This window comes from Elgaria multicarinata, chromosome 20, assembly GCF_023053635.1.
Source record: "Elgaria multicarinata webbii isolate HBS135686 ecotype San Diego chromosome 20, rElgMul1.1.pri, whole genome shotgun sequence".
NCBI lineage: Eukaryota > Metazoa > Chordata > Lepidosauria > Squamata > Anguidae > Elgaria > Elgaria multicarinata.
In genome coordinates, this window is record NC_086190.1 from 11,544,635 (window position 1) to 11,564,752 (window position 20,118).

Consider the following 20,118-nt stretch of genomic DNA (forward strand, 5'->3'; position numbering starts at 1 on the left):
CCTTTTTTCCAAGCTAAACAATCCCAGCTGTTGTCACCTTCCCACATAGGGGAGATGCTCCAGGCCCCAATAATTTCAGTTGTCCTTTTCTACACCTTTTCCGGCTCTACAATGTTGATGGACTACAACTCCCACCATGCTTAGCCACTGACCATGTTGGCTGGGGTGAAGGAAGTTGGAGACCAACCTCTAGAAGACCAAAGGTTCCCCATTCCTGTTATGGGATATCGGGGGGGAAATAACCACAAGTACTTTAAAAACATCCTCCTTTTTTCTTTTCTTTTTTTGCAGTTTTGCAGACGCCTGATTCTCAAAGGAATTGTGATCCACCTCCACTAATAGCTTCATCCCACGTACCTGTTTCCCTCGAATTATCCCCTACAGCGCTAAGCTGTCGTAGTTGTCGTTGTTGCTAGCTAAATCACACCCCGGGCGGCAGCGCTTCTAAGATCCTTTGCATACCAGGAAATGGGTTTAAGGATAGAAATGTAAAAAATCATTAAAAATCAACGGATGACCCAATCTGATTCAAATTTGGTATGCTTAAAGCTCTCCTTAATATCTATTACTGTGCCAATTTTGATGTCTTTATCTTTAAAGTTTACGCAGATGTAAGGCGGATTTGTTTCTGCTCCTGTGCCCCCAGTGGCCGCTCGGAAAACAACAAATGATTTGCTCCAAAAGTAGGAGCAGAATAGGACGGGTCTTTTGGCTTTATAGCACAATTAAAGCAGGATGCATGGGAGTACTTCACAGTCAAATCAGATTATAAACTGGAAAACTTCAGAGTACTTCGCAATAAAAGCAGATTCTAAGCTGGAAAACTTCGGAGTCCTTTGCACGCAATTCACAGTGATTTCACAGTATAACCCTGGTGTGATAAAACCCTGAGTCTTTGCTCCCTTCACCCAATTATGAAGCAGCACTGATAGAAGAACATTTCCCACAGAGCCGTGTGCCATAGGCTTTATTTCATGCTGTGGCTAAAAGATCATGTTGGAAAAAGTGCTTTGAATACATTATCCAAGACAAATGATACATGTAAAAAAATAGACCCAACCAAATAACCCAATTATTACCCTGGCTGCTCAAATTTAAAACTACCAAAGAACTTGGGGTCGGGGGGCAAGGAGAGAATCTATGGCACTTCCCACGTGAACACTCCATCAACTCCTGCCTCCAAACTTACTGGACATAGATACAAATCATCATTTCAGTAGAGAGATGACATAAACTCTGTGGTAAAGAAAGAAAAAAACCCTGCAAGGCTGTCAAGAAAGAGAGAGAGAGAGAGAGAGAAAGAAAGATGGTCAGAACCATGAAGAAATGAACAGCCAGCCAGCTAGGCTTTTTCTAGTCCAAACCAGGAAATTATATTCAGTCAGGTAACTACCGGGGGCCTTAAAATGTGGTAAAATCCAGATTATCCATTGGCTCATTTTATCCCTTGCATTTTGCCACTCTTTTCAGCATCACCCCAAAGCAATTCTGCCCTGGTAACACATCAAATTATTCCAGATCCATCAACAATGCACGAACTGCTACTTATGGGTTCTGCCCTGGCCCCATTTCGGGAGACAGTCTTCTTTAGGAATGGGCCAACCCAGGTTGTTCAAGCTCATTGAGGTATTCCAAATTCCTCCTTGAAGCTCAATTTACCTTCCCAAACATGAACATCTCTCCCCCCCCCCACTCTATTGGAGGAAAAAATGCAAATTTTTAATGGGGAAAAGCGTGCATTTGTGGAAACATGCATTTTTCCCAATTAAAAAAATTTGCATTAAAAAAAACAACCCCCCACATTTTTCCCCGATTGAGAATGCACATTTCCCCCAATAGGCTAAAGAGTGAAAGTGCGGATTTTGGGGGGGGAATGCACACTTGCACAGATGCATACTATTGAATGCAACTGCAAGTTTGGGAAATTGTGAAACCATCCCCCAAAAATCCAACTCGTGGCTGTATTCGGTTTTGCGAATGGGACGTGTCCGCGTGATTCGTAAACAGGAATGGCATTCTCCTACAGCCATAGTCTGTAGGAGGACAAAGAAGCAAAACACCTTCTTTTTGTGCAGGCTTTTTGAATGTGGTGGAGTCTCGGCAGAACTCGAGAACAAAATTAGTCGATAAAAACGGGCAGCAGCCAATGAGTCTGTTGTCTCCTTAGTCTTTATCAAGGCTTTGCCTTCAGTAAAAGATATGGGGAAGAAGAATCTGTTGTCTTCGCAAAATATCCTCCTGGCTTTGGAAGTGCTGTGATAAAAAGGTTGCCCCGAGCAAGGGTCCACGCACACAACTTTCCACTTTGGCCCAGAACATGTGAGTGACCTGTTAGCCTCCATTTTGAATTCTTACATTGTATAAGCCACCCAGTAGATGACATTGACTGCTGCAAAGGCTGCTGGGAAGACAGCCCGAGCATATATGTCAATGGTGTCTGCATCAATGGGCTTGAAGAGAGATTTCAGGCCGGATTTCTTCTCAGACTTGGTTTCCTGTTGCTTCTTTGTCTCTCCTGTTTCTACTTCGACTGAACCAAACGCCCCAGGCAGGTTTTTTGGAACTCTGCGATGCCTGTTTGAAACAGCAAACTCCTGGTTGACGCCAGCTATCGAAAGGGAAAACATAACAATGGCGTTCTTCACGTTGACCTGGAAGAGGAAAGAGAGGAGAGACCAGTTGGGAAGGCTATCAGCATGCTGTCGGTCAACCTAGGTCCCTCCCAATGTTTCGGCCTGCAACTCTCAGCATCCTGGGCCATTAGCTATGCTGGCTGGAGCAGCGGAGGTGATGTGTGGTGTAGGAACTTGAACATAAGGGACAATATAGTCATGCAAAAAGTTAATGGAGCAAGCCCTATGAAGAGAGACTGAAAGAACTGGGCATGTTTAGCCTGGAGAAGAGGAGATTGAGGGGAGACATGAGAGCACTCTTCAAAGACTTAAAAGGTTGTCACACAGAGGAGGGCCAGGATCTCTTCTCGATCCTCCCAGAGTGCAGGACATGGAATAACGGGCTCAAGTTAAAGGAAGCCAGATTCCAGCAGGACATCAGGAAAAACTTCCTGACTGTTAGAGCAGTACGACAATGGAACCAGTTACCTAGGGAGGTTGTGGGCTCTCCCACACTAAAGGCATTCAAGAGGCAGCTGGACAGCCCTCTGTCAGGGATGCTTTAAGGTGGATTCCTGCATTGAGCAGGGGGTTGGACTCGATGGCCTTGTAGGCCCCTTCCAACTCTGCTATTCAGTCACCATGGTTAGGAATGGTTCTAAGCTATGTCATGGTTCACGCGACACACTACGCCTCCTCCCGTATGTACCTGCCCGGACCCTAAGGTCATCCTCAGGGGTCCTTCTCCACGAGCACCTACCAAAGGAAGTGAGGCAGGTGGCTACCAGGAGGAGGGCCTTCTCTGCTGTGGCACCCCGGCTGTGGAACGAGCTCCCTAAGGAGGTTCGCTTGGCACCTACGTTATATGCCTTTAGATGCCAGGTGAAGACCTTTTTATTCTCCCAACATTTTAACAATCTATAAATTTTAAATAACATGGTTTTAAATTTGTAATTTTGCATTGCTGCTGTTTTTATCTGGTTGAGTTTTTATATTGTATTTTATATTATGGTTTTATACTGTTGTTTTATACTTTGAATGTTTTTAATTTTTGTGAACCGCCCAGAGTGCTCCGGCTATTGGGCGGTATAGAAATGTAATAAATAAATAAATAAATAAATAAATGCCACACAGGGGATCCCGGGAGCAGGCAGGGGCGATCCCTCCATTTTCCCTCCATTTTCCTGGGAGAACCCTTAGGTGTAGAAAGGGCCTATGTGTATGTTTTGGGATGTCTTACTGATACATCCTATGTTTTAGGTAGCTTGAAACCAGGACTGTCGTCAAGGGTAGGGATGATTGGGCATCTGAATGGGCCCAGAACCCAGCAGGGGCCCATTGAGCCCCTTCAAGAAGCATCTGGACAACCATCTGTCAGGGATGCTTTAGGGTGGATTCCTGCATTGAGCAGGGGGTTGGACTCGATGGCCTTGTAGGCCCCTTCCAACTCTACTATTCTATAATTCTATGACTTGAACAGTTGTCACACAGAGGACGGCCAGGATCTCTTCCCGATCCTCCCAGAGCGCTTGACACGGAATAACGGGCTCAATTTAAAGGAAGCCAGATTCTAGCTGGACATCAGGAAAAACGTCCTGACTGTTAGAGCAGTACGACAATGGAATCAGTTACCTAGGGAGGTGGTGGGCTTTCCCACACTAGAGGCATTCAAGAGGCAGCTGGACAACCCTCTGTCAGGGATGCTTTAGGGTGGATTCCTGCATTGAGCAGGGGGTTGGACTCGATGGTCTTGTAGGTCCCTTCCGACTCTGCTATTCTATGATTCTATGACTACAGCACCTTGGAGTTGCTCCTCCTCTTCGCCATGGCAACCTGCTTGTTCACCTGCCTCTCGCTCTGATCCAGGCAACGCTGAGAAGGAGGAGGAGCAGATGCCATGGCAAGCAAGTCATAGCAATGATGGGAAAAAGGATGAGGAACATGGATGGAAGGGGGCCATTGAGTGTGTGTTGCTCAAAGGCCCTCCAAATTCTGGAACTGCTGTAAACAGTAAGACTTTCCAAAACCTACATGTACAAAGACAACTGGAAGCCCCTAAACAAGGAATATTCTTTCCAAAACACATTGGGCTTAATAAAGATAATGGGTGTATCGGAGTGTGAACCCACCAGAGGGTCTTACTGACCTCTCCGGTCTGCCTGCTGGTCTTCAGCTTGTCTTTTTGCTTTTTCATGTAGTCGGCATTGAAATGAGCGAAGGCATACTCCACCAGCGCGGCGAAGACAAACACGTAGCAAATCCAGAAATACACGTCCAAGGCTTTGATGGCAGAAGCCCTCGGGAGGGAAGAACGAGCGCTCACCATCAGGGTGGTCATGGTGAGGACTGTAGTTATACCTGAGAGAAGCAAAGAAAAGGGACATCGCAGATGGAGTTCAATGGAGCTTACTTCGACAAGAACCCAGCGGGTGATTCACATTTTACTATTGCATATTAATAATAATAATAATAATAATAATAATAATAATAATAATAATTTATTTCTTACCCGCCTCTCCGATTGGATTGAGGCGGGGCACAACAGCAAACATAAAATACTGATTAAAATATGGTACACACTGCTTAAAAACATCCTAAAAGCATCCTAAAAACATACTAAAATATCCTAAAATTCCACTGGATAGGCCTGCCGGAAGAGATCAGTCTTGATAGCTTTCTTGAATGCTAAAAGACTGTTAAGTTGACGAGTCTCCTCCGACAGGCTGTTCCACAGTCTGGGAGCGGCAGAAGAGAAAGTCCTCTGGGTTATGGTTGTCAGCCTAGTCTTTGCTGACTGAAGTAGATTCTTCCCAGAGGACCTGAGTGTGCGTGGCAGATTGTACGGGAGAAGGCGATCCCGCAGGTAGCCTGGACCCAAACTATTTAGGGCTTTAAAGGTGATAACCAACACTTTATACTTTGCCCAGAAACTAATTGGCAGCCAATGAAAAGATTTTAGGACTGGTGTGATGTGGTCACCCCTAGATGTTCCAGTGACCAACCTGGCTGCCATATTTTGAACTAGTTGAAGTTTCCGGACTAGGCACAAAGGTAGCCCTGTGTAGAGCGCATTGCAGAAGTCGAGCGTCGAAGTTATTAGTCATTTATACCAGGCTTGGGGGCCAAATCACACATCGAATAGTTAAACTATGGCATTCGCTCCCAGAAGATGTCGTGATGGCCACCGATTTGGACAGGGGCTAGACAAATTCCTAGAGGGGAAGGTTATCAATGGCTTTTAGTCCTGATGGCTATGTGCTAACTTCAGGACCAGAGGCAGTATACCTATGTACACCAGTTGCTTGGGAACATGGGCAGGAAGGTACTGTTGCACCCTTGCCCTGCTTGAGGGCTCCTGGCCGACAGCTGGTTGGCCACTGTGTGAACAGAATGCTGGACTAGATGGACCCTTGGTCTGATCCAGCAGGGCTCTTATTTTCTCAAATGACTACGACCCCCTTCCCAATTACTCTGTTTTCAGACAGTGTTTCTACGTGATTTCTTGGTTTTTGAATTTGGCTGTGCTCCAGACCTCACTCTGGGGGGCGGGGGAACCCTGTGGGCCTGGTAGAACCGTGCTTGACCATTTGCTTGCTAAATTGACTTCTCTGTTGAATACATCCCTGTATTTACTTTTAAATCCTGGCAAAGAGCCAGGACTTGGTTTAGGGGCAGTACAGCTAGATGGGAAAAATAGTCTGACCTTGCGTAAGCCAACTTCCTATATTATTGGGGACAAATGTAGGGTAATAAGTAGGGATGTGCTCCGCTTCTCCTCGGACCGGAGAAGCAGGAGCAGATCGGGGGCTTCGCCTCCCCTTAAGGCGGAGGCGAAGAGGATCGGGGGAGCCGCGGAGCGTTGCGGAGCGGATCGAGGTGAAGGCGGATCCTTCGTCTCGATCCGGAGCTCTGCAAAAAAGGTAAGGGGGGTTTACTTGGCCCTGCCGCTGTCGCTGCCGCCCATGCGGTGACGGCAGCAGGACCAGGTAAACCCCCACTCCTCTCCCTTACCTGCATCCGTCCGCAGTCCCGCAGCTGCTTCAACTGAGCCCGCGGCTCAACCAGGAAGTGTAGGCCGGAGCCTACAGTTCCTGGTTGAGCCGCGGGCTCTAGTGAAGCTGGGATGGGCCTGGACGGACACAGGTAATGGGGAAGAGGGAGGGGGCTTACCTGGCGCCACTCCCCGCCACTGGGGAGCTCCGATTCAGAGCCGGAGCTCTGCAGTGGAGCGGAGTGGCCCCTAGGCGGATCGAGGCGGGGCGGAGCGGGCCCGATCCGCAATTTGTGGATCGGGCGCGAAGAGGATCGGGGGGGGTGTCCGTGCACACCCCTAGTAATAAGTAATAAATGGCTAAGAATAGTGCAAGGAGAGAAAAAGAAGGGTAAATGCTCCATACACCTCATTCTACCTCTGTTGTTGTTATTTATTACATTTCAATACTGCCCCATAGTTGAAGCTCTCTGGGTGGTTTATACATAAGTTTAAAACAATTCAAAACAATACACAAAATTTAAAACCACAAAAACATGCAACATACAAAGAAACGTACATCTAAAACCAACTATAAATAACTTTATAAACAACTATTAAAACAGATCCAGGATCGGTGAAGCTTATCACATATTGTTAAATGTCTGGGAGAAGAGAAACGTTTTAACATGGTGCAGAAAAGATAGCAATGTTGGCACTAGGTGGGCCTCATTGGGGAGATCATTCCATAATTGGGGGGCCACCACAGAGAAGACCCTCTCCCTTGTCTTCCAGGCCTCCCTCGGAGTAGGCACACGGAGAAAGACCTTAGAGGTTGGATGTAGTGTACGGGTAGGTTCACGTCGGGAAAGGCATTCCGACAGGTATTGTGGTCCCATCAGGTATTGTGGTCTATGAATGGGTTTAGCATCCTGCAAGGATTCCCTAGGGAAAGTAGAATCCACTTTTACCTAACGAGACCCGGGCAGGCACCGCTGATTGGCTGATCCAGAAAGAAACCCACGACATGGCTACCAAGAGTATGGAAGGCACGTAGGACTGGATGATATAAACACCTCGATTCCGCCGCAAGTGGAAGTGGAGGCTCAGGCGGGGAAACTGGCCAGCTGAAGGAACAAGCGGAAGAGGAAGCGTTACACAGCTATCAACCAATACGCAGACGGTGTGATGCGCATGGCACAGCACACCAAACAACGAAACCAAAAACGACCACTAGGAGCACATCCAATTTATAAATTTTTATAGATTTCCCCCCCAAAAATTCTAAAATGGTGACTGAAGCTGGTGTTTTATACTGGAATGTTTCATATTTTAAAAACCGTTTATATATGTATTGAAAAAATGTAAAGCTATTAAAAAAAAATCTATGAAAAATTATGAACTGGATAAGAACGTAAGAAGTGACCTGCTGGACAGGCCAAAGGTCCATCGAGTCCAGCACTCTGTTCACGCAGTGGCCAACCAGCCGTTGGCCAGGGATGAACAAGGCAGGACATGGTGCAACAGCACCCTCCCACCCATGTTCCCCAGCAACTGGGGCACACAGGCTTACTGCCTCGAATACTGGAGATCAGACCAAGGGTCCATCTAGTCCAGCACTCTGTTCCCACAGTGGCCAACCAGCCGTCGGCCAGGGATGAACAAGGCAGGACATGGTGCAATAGCACCCTCCCACCCATGTTCCCCAGCAACTGGTGCACCCAGGCTTATTGCCTCGAATACTGGAGATAGCACACAACCATCAGGGCTAGTAGCCATTGATAGCCTTCGCCTCCAGGAATTTATCCAACCCACACTTTAAAGCCATCCAGATTGGTGGCCATCACTACATCTTGTGGTAGTGAGTTCCATAATTTAACTAAGCGCTGGGTGAAGAACTCCTTCCTTTGATTTGTCCTGAATCTCCCACCAATCAGCTTCTTGGGGTGACCCCGGGTTCTAGTATTTTGAGAGAGGGAGAAAAATGTTTCCCTCTCCACATTCTCCACACCAGGCATAATTTTATACACCGCTATCAGGTCTCCCCTCAGCCTCCTCTTCTCCAAGCTAAACAATCCCAGCTGATGTAACCTTCCCTCGTAGGGGAGAGGGTGCGCTACTAGTGGTAATTTATTTTGTTTTTTTGGCTTACACAGATATTTATTCATTTATTACATTTATATACCGCCCCACAGCCGAAGCTCTCTGGGCGGTTTACAACAGTTAAAAATAGTAAACGTTAAAAAGTGTACAATATTTAAAAAAACATCAGAAACATAAAAATAGTATAAATATTCCATTTGTCTTCTAAGGTGGCTGACCTGGATCAATTTTACCCTCACAACAACCCTGTGAGGTAGGTTAGGCTGAGAGAGAGTGATTGGTCCTAGGTTACCCAGAGAACGTCATGGTGAATTCAAAATCAGGATTTGAACCTGAGTCTCCCTGATTCTAGTCTAAACTAGGTTTGAAGGGAAATTACTTAGATTGATCTTACATCATTAGTGAAACTCTATGCGGAAGTGAGCCCCACCGAATTCAAAAGAATTGGGGGGGGGCAACAATCGGGGGGGGATGTTGTCTTGCCCTCTCCTGACGTCAGCTGTTCAACGAAATCATGCCTGTGAAGTACTTTGAAAAGGACGCTACGCAAACCTCAAGTACTAAAGTTTATTTATTATGGTGAATACTTTTGATAGTGAAAGTCAACCATGGCACTATGTTAGGATCTGAATTTATGAAGCTTTAATACAGTTACATATTTTCTAGGCCATTTTTTTTTTAAAAAAAAACAACTTAAATGCTTTCTACTTTTTATTATTATGGTTTTAAATGATCTTTAGGCTGCCTTTACGGCAGAACCCTTGAAGGCATACACAGTGAGATGGATCCCAGGTAAACAGAAAGGCCCCTGCTTTCACCCTGCTCATGCCAACGTTAATTTGGCACACAATATTCTCAGCAATGAGATCCTGCACTTTGCGAATCCACTGGAGAATGGAGGGAGAGCTTTACATTTTTATTTTTTAAAAATAAAATTAAAAACAAACTCTAGCTTAGCTCCCAAGAGTCAAGAATTGTTTCCCTCTTCCCCTCTCTCTGCAGGACTTCAAGTGGACCGGCGGCTTTGTTTACCAGATTTGAAGTTCATCACTTCGGTCGCGAATCGATAATTGGTGATCGTGAACTGAGCAAGCTGGAGTTTATCCAAGCCATGGATCTGATCCTGGTTTTCGGACCAGTGGTAGACGATATCCTCTGAGGAGTAGCCATCTGTTAAAAGAAACTGAATAAATACAGGGATGTGGGGAGAGATAAAAAGATTGACAAGCTCAGGATGAAACACTCCGAAATCATGGCCGTAGTTTCCCGTACTGGGCCCACAGTTAACATCCTCTGGCCAGTTCAGTTATAACAATTCCAGTTCGATAAAACATGGTTTATTCGCCCAGAAACAACTTCTTCCGCCTCTTCCTGGCATAGGAATTTGCCTTATAGAGCCTGTTCGGACGACACGCTAAGCCATGGTGGTTAAGCATTTGTAGCTAAATATTATAGCTTAGAATCATAGAATAGCAGAGTTGGAAGGGGCCTACAAGGCCATCGAGTCCAACCCCCTGCTCAATGCAGGAATCCACCCTAAAGCATCCCTGGCAGATGGTTGTCCAGCTGCCTCTTGAAGGCCTCTAGTGTGGGAGAGCCCACAACCTCACCAGGCAACTGATTCCATTGTCATACTGCTCTAACAGTCAGGAAGTTTTTCCTGATGTCCAGCCGGAACCTGGCTTCCTGTCACTTGAGCCCATGATTCTGTGTCCTGCGCTCTGGGAGGATTGGGAAGAGATCCTGGCCCTCCTCTGTGTGACAACTGTTCAAGTCATAGAATCATAGAATCATAGAATAGCAGAGTTGGAAAGGGCTTACAAGGCCATCGAGTCCAACCCCCTGCTCAATGCAGGAATCCACCCTAAAGCATCCCTGACAGATGGTTGTTCAGCTGCCTCTTGATGTGGGCTTAGGGTGTCGTGTGAACCGTACCTAACCATAGTGGCTACATAACCACATTTTAAACAAACTCACTAACCACTTGCTGCAAAAGGGTTAGTGACTTAACCATGGTTTAGTGTGTTGTCTGAACAGGCTCATACAGAGCCAGACCCTTGGTCCACCTAGTATTGTTCACACTGACTGGCAGCAACAGCACTCCAGGGCTTCAGGCAGGAGTTTTTCCACTCTACCTGGAGACGACAGGGATTGAACCTAGGACCTTCTGCATACAAAGCAAGGGCTTTACCACTGCGCTATGGCCTCTACTTCCACTTCTTCTGCAGTTGCAATTTACGCAACTTTCTATTTGAAAAAATGGGAAATGCGCAAACTGGCCAGACTTGATACATGTGGTGCAGCCCTTCCCCTCCCTTGAATTTTTTCAAAGCAGGACAGCTAACTCTCTTGCTTTAAAAACCAAACAGAACCTAACCTAGGGTGACCAACTGTCAGGATTTCCCCAGATTTGTCCTGGTTTTTGTTCTTTCCATGGTGTCAGGGGGGATTTTCTATAATTTTCAATAATGTCCTGGAATGACACACCTTCCCCTTTAAGGCTGCCATTAGCATGGCAGGAGGGAGTGACATGCTTTCTTGAGGCACATCATTCCCCCACCCCGAGCTCCAATTGAGGTCTTAAAGGGGAAAGTGGGTCATTCGTGGACATTATAGAAAAGGCCCCAATTGGAGTGGATGGTGGTGGTGCAGAATGAAATCCTTTCCCCTCCTCCACTCCAATCGGGTTCTTTAAGGTGGCGGGGGAATAACGTACTTTCTGCAGGACTCAGAAAGCTTCTTCCCCACACACACACTAGGAGTCCTCTTTTTTGGTTTCCCAAATATGGTCACCCTACCTAACCCTAAGTCCATGTATTTGCTGAAAGAGGCTACACTCCTCCTTCTGTTTATTGCTCTGGAATCCCAAATCTGCAAAATTCAATTAAAAAGCTAGCCCTCTGCACAATTTACTGGCAGAAGAAATTGCCTCCTCATTGTGGGCTGCTTTGGCATTTGCTGATTACATAAGTAAAAACGGCAGATTGCTATATTTGCCAGGATATAAATGCATTGTACTTAATTGCCTAGAAAATAGTCAGTGCTAAAAATGAAACGAGAGCGGGGTGGCGGAGGAGGCAAACCTCCCACAACTGTACAATGTGCTTCAGTGCTTTTCAATCATTGTGCAAAGACAGCTGCTTCTGCAGCCACTTGGACCACAGTGACATACGGGGTTGCTGTCGGAATGAGAAGGCACACGCGACAAAGGCACAGGCTGTTGCAAAACAGGAAAGAGCAACGGGAAGGGATTCGGATCGGGTTTCGCTTTGCAAATCATCCCAACGTGCCCCGTTTGCAATCCTGAATTCGAACGTGAGTGCTTTTCCTCGAAAGAGGTTTGCATCCTCCAGAACGTGAGATCGTGTTTGAAAAATACGTGTTGTTTTTTTTATAAAAAGTGCACACTGAAATGTGCATTTTCCCCAAAAGTACGTACTGTTACGCTTTCGTCAATGGGGTGGGAAGTATGCACTTTTGAAAAATACACGCAGAAAAGCAGGTTGCAAATGAAAACAGAAGTGAGACGAACTCAGCTTCAAAGCCACGTCCGGAGAAGTTCAGCGAGCTCAAACATCCCTAGGTCTCCCATTGTAAGGATTGGGCCCAGCAGGTGAGCAGACGCGCTCCAAGAAAACATGGAAGCTGATTCCTCCGCCACTGAGAATATCAGTGCCGGAGAAAGTGAGACCGAGCTGTAGACTGATCAGTTGGATGACAGCCTGGTCAGGCTGTCGCCTGAACCCGTAGGAATGCAGGCTCCGAATGAAGAGGAAGAGTGGGGTGGACATAAGAGACCCCAGCGTCAGATGAAAAGGGAGGAGCAACTCAGGGTCTTGAAAGACTCCAAGAGACTTAAAATTTAGTACAGAAAGTTTGAAGATTCCAGAGGACTGATCAACTGTTTTGGGGAGACTGAACAAACCCATCAGGAACGCAAATTGTAAAGAGATTACTGGGGTGATTTTATTTGACTCTGTGTTGCAAAATTTAGCAGTAAGCCTAAAAAATATGTCCATGTGGCCATTTGTCAAATATTTGATACCCTGGGATTCCTAGTATTTTTCTCCTGCTTGCTTCCCAAACAGGCTTGCGCTCAAAAACACAGGCACCATATATGTGAAGGTGATTCTCCCTCCTCACCCCAAACCTCTCATTTGTAAACAACCCTCTTAGTGGACATCTTGGGGTTCAACTCACAGCTCTCCAAATCCAGCATGCACTCCTGTTCGTCCATCGGATACTTGGTAAGGTCCATGTCGCACGCCACCGTTGAGGTGATCCTACCCAAAGCGAAGACAGCGAAAAACAACCTTTACATACTGTAGAACCAAGTGTCGCGATTTCATAGAGAACGTCAGAAGAGCCCTGATGGATCAGACCAAGGGTCCATCCATTCCAACATTCTGTTCACTCAGTGGCCAACCAGCTGTTGACCAAGGACGCACAAGCAAAACATGGATGCAGCAGCACCCTCCCACCCATGTTCCCCAGCATCTGGTGCACATAGCCATACTGCCTCTGATACTGGACAGAGCACAGAGCCATCAGGACTGGCACTTTAAAGAACTATCCAATTCTAACGCTCTGTTCTGGGTTGCGGTTAAAGAGTCCTCTGGTTTTTATTTTAGTTTTGATAGAACAAGAGGCCATGGTTGTTGCCATCACCATGTCTGACTGCTTCTCTCTTGTCTAAGAGGCCTCAGTGCCTACAACCCCTCAACTGTTATGCTGGGCAGTATGGGTTGTGTGCTCTGCCCCGGAATTATCTGGTAACCACAAACATCCGTGGAGCATTCGATCTTCCAGAGCAGAGATTGGCTGCTTCCAAACCCATAGACTAATATCAGAGTGGAGACATGCCCAATAGAAGCTTCTAAAATCTCTGTAATTATCCTGCTCTCTCTCTCGCTCTCGTTCTCACTCTCTGTGTGTGTCTAAAGTGAATATCTCCATATTTGGAAGATGCTGAGTGGGGTGATGGGTAGCTTTGATATTGACATCTGTGTAGCATGAATATGTGGAGAGGCAATGGTAGGCTCAATGCTGTCTTTATAAGGCTCAGCAGGCATCAGCAAGTGTGAGGACCTGAGAAGGACAGCCAGACTTGAAGAGCATAGAAGACCCCAGCTTGAGAAGAAGCTCTTGTACGAACAACTTGTCTGCCTCCTGGACTCTGTCCAGGGTCCTGAAAGACCTCCTCCCTGCCTCATTAATGTTTAAGCATCCAGATCTTGACAAAAACTTGCCTTTCTATTTCCTGTCATCCTAGAGTGCAGGACACGGACTAATGGGCTCAAGTTACAGGAAGTCAGATTCCGGCTGGACACCAGGAAAAACCTCCTGAGTGTAAGAGCAGTACAACAACAGAACCAATGACTTAGGGAGGTCGTGGGCTCTCCCACACTAGATGCATTCAAGAGGCAGCTGGACAGCCATCTGTCAGGGATGCATTAAGGAGGATTCCTGCATTGAGCAGGGGGTTGGACTCGATGGCCTTATAGGCCCCTTCCAACTCTACTATTCTATGATTCTATGATCCTTCTTCTTTTCTGGACCTCTTGCAGACTGGCACACTTCTGCCTCCTCTGTAGCTCTTCTTTGCCAGTCTTTATATCATTGCCTTCCCCACTGAGGTTTCTTGACCTCCTTTTTCTAACCATCTTCTCTGATTTGTGTGGTAGTCTTTGGTCTGCCTGTCTGTCTGTCTGTCTGTCTGTCTGTCTGTCTGTCTGTCTGACCCCTCTGGTGCCAAGGTTGGCACCTGATCAAAATCAGTCAGACTTCAGTCACCCGCTAAGTGGCTCGTCCCCTCCCAGCCACAGTCTCCTGGAACACAGGTGATCAGATTTCAGGCTTGTGGGATCTACTCTGTTGGGGGGGGGCTTCATTAGAACCCTGAGATCCAAAAACTGGAGACTGGTGCAAAATGGAGGCTTGGAGCCACCAGTCGTAGTACAAATGCACCAATACAACTAGAAATCTACGTGAGAGTTACTACAGGATTCTAATGCCACTGTAAAACTGCTGAGCGAGAGCTGTCCAAAGACCTCGTCAAAGGCAATGAATGAATACTTCTATTTTACAGATGAGGAACACCGAGGCCTAGAGAGAAGCAATTACCACAAGGCCAGACCTGGCAGAGATTAATGTTAGCTTTCCTGCATTTTTTAAAGTTTAGAATTCCTTCAATGAAGCCCTTTCCACAGTACCTTAAATCATGAACAAAAGCCTTAAATCATGAAAAATATCCATACAATTCAACAGTTGTCCAATAAACTGTTCATACACAACTTTCCCAAACAGGTAATTGGCATACATTGGGCAGTATGCAACAATGACATTCCACAAATTTAAATACCGCTAACAGAGATCCTGTGAATCTTTCAGTTGCGCAGATGGTTGCCCATTACATTTGCACAGTCAGTTCCACAACCGGTTGTGCAAGCGGAATGTGCAAACGCTTGCACAATGGCACTTCCTCAAATATAACTTTAGCTGGATTCTCCTCTTGCGCATAGCCCTGCACCTAGTTTCCACTAGCTGAATGTCATTTGTGCTGGAGGAGTGACACAGTGGGATACTGCCCATGATTAAAAGTTAGCAAAAGTTCTGCGTTTTTCACCCCTTTCATTTTTACTCGCTCTCGTTAAAAGACAGTTGCCAATTGTGTTATTCTGGAGGCCTGATCTATTCAGGGTCACGTCAAAGAAGACCTTTTGGATCACTAAAATGAAACTAGGCCACTTGTGAAAGGAATGACAGTTTATTGATAGAAAAATGGATGCGGAATAAAAATACAAAGGAGGCTCTTTAGTCAAAGAAGTTAGCAACTTCTCTTGCAGCTGACATATGCTGGAGCCCTAATCAACAGCATATTCGAGATCGTTCCTAAAATCCAAAGTCCTCCAGGTTGGTTGTGCACATTCCCCCGTGGAGCGAAGCCAAATTGGTTAGGCCTCAGCCCGATCTTTTATACGCTTTTCTGACATTCTAGTACGTGACCAAAGCATTGAAGGCAGGGTAAAAAAATATCCCTACGACTAAGAGATCCCAACATTCCAACATGAGACGGGGAGAAGGAGCCCTCTTCATCTCCCAAGCAAGATAGAACAATACAGCAAACAGATGAAATTAGGCAGCTGCATAGCTGTTGACATGAGGATTGCACCCTTATCAGCGGCAGATAGCTAGCGATTGTTAGCATGTGGATTGATGCCTGCTTCCTTGATAGCCATCTGTCAGGATCTGTCCTGTCCTGCAGCACCATCTGGCGGCAGCTTTCCATATAACCAGCCGCAGGGCTTTGCAGGATGCGAGCCCTGGCTGGTAAAGCCTTGCAAGGTTCAGGCCCAGACCAGCAGGCACTCCAGGGTGGGATCATACGGAACAGCTGGGAGCTGCCAGGAAAGGCCTATATAAGAGCTGCATTTCACCTTCAGCCTTTGCCACAGCAACATGGTCTCTCATGCTAGCTGCAGCCAGTTCCTGACCATTTGCTACTGCAGATCTTGCCTTACCTCGCTGGACCTTTTGCCTGTTCCGACTACGCCTCTGGCCCCTTCGCTACCTGGTACGTGCCTGAACCTTGCTTTGCCTTTGACCATCGACTTTTGCCTCTGGCCCTTGTTTGGACTCTGTTCCTCCTAGACTCTGCCTCTTGCCTTGATCCCTGCCCAGACCTTGCCTGATTGTTGACTGGACTTCTCTTCTGCCTCTGGCCCCTGCTTGGATTCTGAACCTGTGTCTGACCTTGTGCCTGTTTCCTGGATATGCCTCCTGCCTCCGGTCCTCTGTTGGACTCTGCCACCTGAGACCCATGCCTCACCCCCAGCTTGCTCCACCAGTATTCCAACCACCCAAGCCAGTTCCATCTCCGTCCGTCCCGGTCCCCGTGTTCCTGCCTAAGGACCCTGCCACCCACACCCTCGATTGTGACACCATCTCTCTCTCTATATATAAGAAGCCTGCAGGATCTGGCCTGCTCCAAGAAACAGGAAAACTGCCTCTTATACTAAACACTCCATAATAAACATCATGTAGAACGCTTGTGTAAGTTCAACACCTGACCAGACTCCTCACCACTTCTTCCGGAGTCACATGCACTTCACCGATCGACTGCAAATCACCTGGCAGCTCCCAATCGATGATCTGTGTACACCACTCAGGGGAATCCCCTGCAAGGTTTTTCTCTCCTGCTCAGACTGTGCCAAATTTCACCCTTACCCCCGACGTTAGCATTTTACCTGATGCTGTACAAAATGACCCCATCGGGTTGCAGCCGAATGAGCTTATTCTCCACAGTGACGTCGTGAAACCAGGCAGATTTGGCATTGACTATGAAGGTGTCTGGTAGCCAGAGCTTGTCCACAAAGCGACTGTCCAAGCCCAGAGTTTCATTAGTGTGGTTATAGGATAGCCGGTCATCCCGCCAGCTTTGGTGTAGGAAGACTGTCATTGTATATTCCTAGGGACAAGAATCACCAGGGCAGATTTAAACAACAAATTCCAAAACAGAGTTTGGGGTGGGGGTTCCGAACAAAACCGCAGCCCATGTGAGAAGAGTCCCCATTTGTTCACATTTTAAAATCATGCCATTATAGCCCATTTCATAACTTAGATTCAGGGGGCAGTATCCAACGGTGTCGTTCTGCAAACTTAAATTGCACTAGCAAAGCCGCCAATTTTTTCCTGTTGTGTAAGAGGTTATGCGTTGCGCTTGCGGAAGTGTGTGTGCAACCATCGAAGCTAGCGGAATTTGTTTGTATTTATTTACAACGTTTATATACCGCTCTCCATTCAAAATTTCGGAATGACATAGTTGGATAGTGCCCAATATTTGCTCATCGAACAAGACAATACGCTGGCATCTATCTTTATTAATACCGGAATATTTATTTTGAGACAGGGTGGTGTAGTGGTTAGGGTGATGGAGTAGGAGTGGGGAGATCCAGGTTCAAATCCCTACTCAGCCATGAAGCTGACTGGGTGACCTTAGGCCAATTACTAAGCCTAACCTAAGGTGCCATCCTTTCCCCAGTGCTATTTAATATTTACATGAAACCGCTGGGAGAGATCATCCGGAGGCATGGGGCGGGGCGCTATCGGTATGCTGATGACACCCAAATATATTTCTCTATGCCTTCGACAACGGCGTCAGCTAAGGATAGTGTGTCTCCTCTGAATGAATGCTTGGAGGCGGTAATGGGCTGGATGAGGAAAAACGAACTGAAGCGGAATCCAGACAAGACGGAGGCGCTCGCTGTCAAAGGCCACAACCTGGGTTTGGAGGTGTGTCAACCAGTTCTGGATGGGGTTACACTCCCCCTGAAAGACTGTGTTCACAGCTTGGGGGTGCTTCTGGATCCGTCGCTCCAAATGACAGCCCAGAGAGATGCGACGGCCAGGCGTGCCTACTATCAGCTTTAGCTGATATGCCAGCTGCGCCCCTTCCTAGAGTCGGAAGACCTAAAGACGGTCGTGCACGCGCTGGTAACTTCAAGGCTGGACTTCTGCAATGCGCTCTACATAGGGCCACCTTTGTGCCTAGTCCGGAAACTTCAACTAGTTCAAAATATGGCAGCCAGGCTGGTCACTGGTACACCTTAGGGTGACCACGTTACACCAGTTTTAAAATTTCTTCACTGGCTGCTAATGAGTTTTTGGGCAAAGTATAAAGTGTTGGTTATCAACTTTAAACCCCTACATGGTTTGGGTCCAGGCTACCTATGGAATCGCCTTCTCCCGTACAATCCACCTCGCACACTCAGGTCTTCTGGGAAAAATCTACTTCAGCTAGCAAAAACTAGATTAACAACTGTTACCCAGAGGACCTTCTCTTCTGCTGCTCTCAGACTGTGGAATGGCCTGCCGGAGGAGATTCGTCAACTTGACAGTCTTTTAGAATTTAAAAAAAGCAATAAAGGCTGATCTATACCGGCAGGCCTATCCAGTGAAATTTTCGAATGTTTTCAGGATGCTTTAAAGATGTTTTAATCATGTATGGTACGTTTTAATCCGTTTTAATATGTATTTTATATCATGTTTTTATACTGTTTGTTTTATACTTTGAATTGTTTTAGTTTTTGTGAACTGCCCAGGGAGCTTCGGCCACTGGGCGGTATAAAAATGCAATAAATAATAATAATAATAACCTACCTCACAGGGATGTTGTGAGGATAAAGGTGGGCAGGTGGGGAATAACCCTGAGCCACCTTGAGTTCTTTATAGAATACAGGGAATATAAATGTATGAAATTTTAATTATTAGAGGGAGTGATAGGCTGAGATTAGTAGCTTGTGAAGGCCACCTAGTCAATTCATTGCAGAGCTGAGATCGGAACCTATATCTACACTTCATAGAATCATAGAATCATAGAATAGCAGAGTTGGAAGGGGCCTACAAGGCCATCAAGTCCAACCGCCTGGTCAATGCAGGAATCCACCCTAAAGCATCCCTGACAGATGGTTGTCCAGCTGCCTCTTGAAGGCCTCTAGGGTGGGAGAGCCCACAACCTCCCTAGGTAACTGATTCCATTGTCGTACTGCTCTAACGGTCAGGAAGTTTTTCCTGATGTCCAGCTGGAATCTGGCTTCCTTTAACTTGAGCCTGTTATTCTGTGTCCTGCAAATAAGTCTAGAAGCCAAAAACACCCCACTGAAATCACTGGGATGGACTCCCAGGCAGTTAGTCGTACACAGGACGGCAACTTAAACAGTTTTCGGCTGTGAGAATTCTTCCGCTTTCTTTGAAGCAAGCAGAAATTCTACCAGCCAAGGGGACGCGCACTTGCTGATGTCGGAGAAGAAAACGTCAGCAAATGGTCTGGAGAGAGACGTTTCCTCTGATCCTTCCCCAACTATTTGAGGCAGCTGCCAAGAGCAGACACAAAGCCACCGAGAGGAAACGCAACCATCCGCGTGGCTGATTTGCATAATTAACAAACAATTGGCATAATGTGCAAATCCAGCCACCCGGACGTGGAGAACTGGATTACAGCAAACAAGCCTGGTTCCAGATTTGAGGTGCACCAGGCGGGGGGCCCTGGCAGTGGCAGCAAACATCAGCACTCCAAGGAGGACGAGATGGCTGGATGTAGCCGCCATTTAAATGTCCCCACAATGCCCCAGTGCAATGCGATGTCAGGGGCATTATGGGAAACTAAAATAGCAGCTGGATGCCAAGTGGGGTGCTGCACTGGGAAAAAATTATGTGTGGGGATGTCACAACGCCTGGAGTCTTTGCAGACAGCAAACTGTCTGGAGATAAAGGGTGGATGTGTAACTCCTTTATCTCCCTATTGTCTATTGTCAAAGAGCAGTGCATCCTGTTGACTTCCAGCTTAATCCGGGGAACAAACAGGGTAAGAGAGCTAGTTTAGCAAACACCGGTAATGAGAAAAGTTAATTACCTTACTCAAACAGTGACAATTAA

The 20,118-nt window shown here is 46.7% G+C and overlaps 1 protein-coding gene across 1 annotated transcript in view; it reads right to left on the minus strand.

Moving 5' to 3' along the window:
* Positions 1-2,296: 2,296 nt before the first annotated feature.
* GABRD (gamma-aminobutyric acid type A receptor subunit delta) overlaps positions 2,297-20,118 on the minus strand; it is a 45,683-nt gene continuing 27,861 nt past the window's right edge. The window contains exons 4-9 of the mRNA XM_063145537.1: positions 16,932-17,152; positions 12,886-12,968; positions 9,718-9,855; positions 7,554-7,709; positions 4,759-4,970; positions 2,297-2,651 (exon numbers count right to left, since the gene is read on the minus strand). Coding sequence (XP_063001607.1) covers positions 2,352-2,651; positions 4,759-4,970; positions 7,554-7,709; positions 9,718-9,855; positions 12,886-12,968; positions 16,932-17,152 — 1,110 coding nt within the window. The 3' untranslated portion in view covers positions 2,297-2,351. The remainder of the gene's footprint in view (positions 2,652-4,758; positions 4,971-7,553; positions 7,710-9,717; positions 9,856-12,885; positions 12,969-16,931; positions 17,153-20,118) is intronic.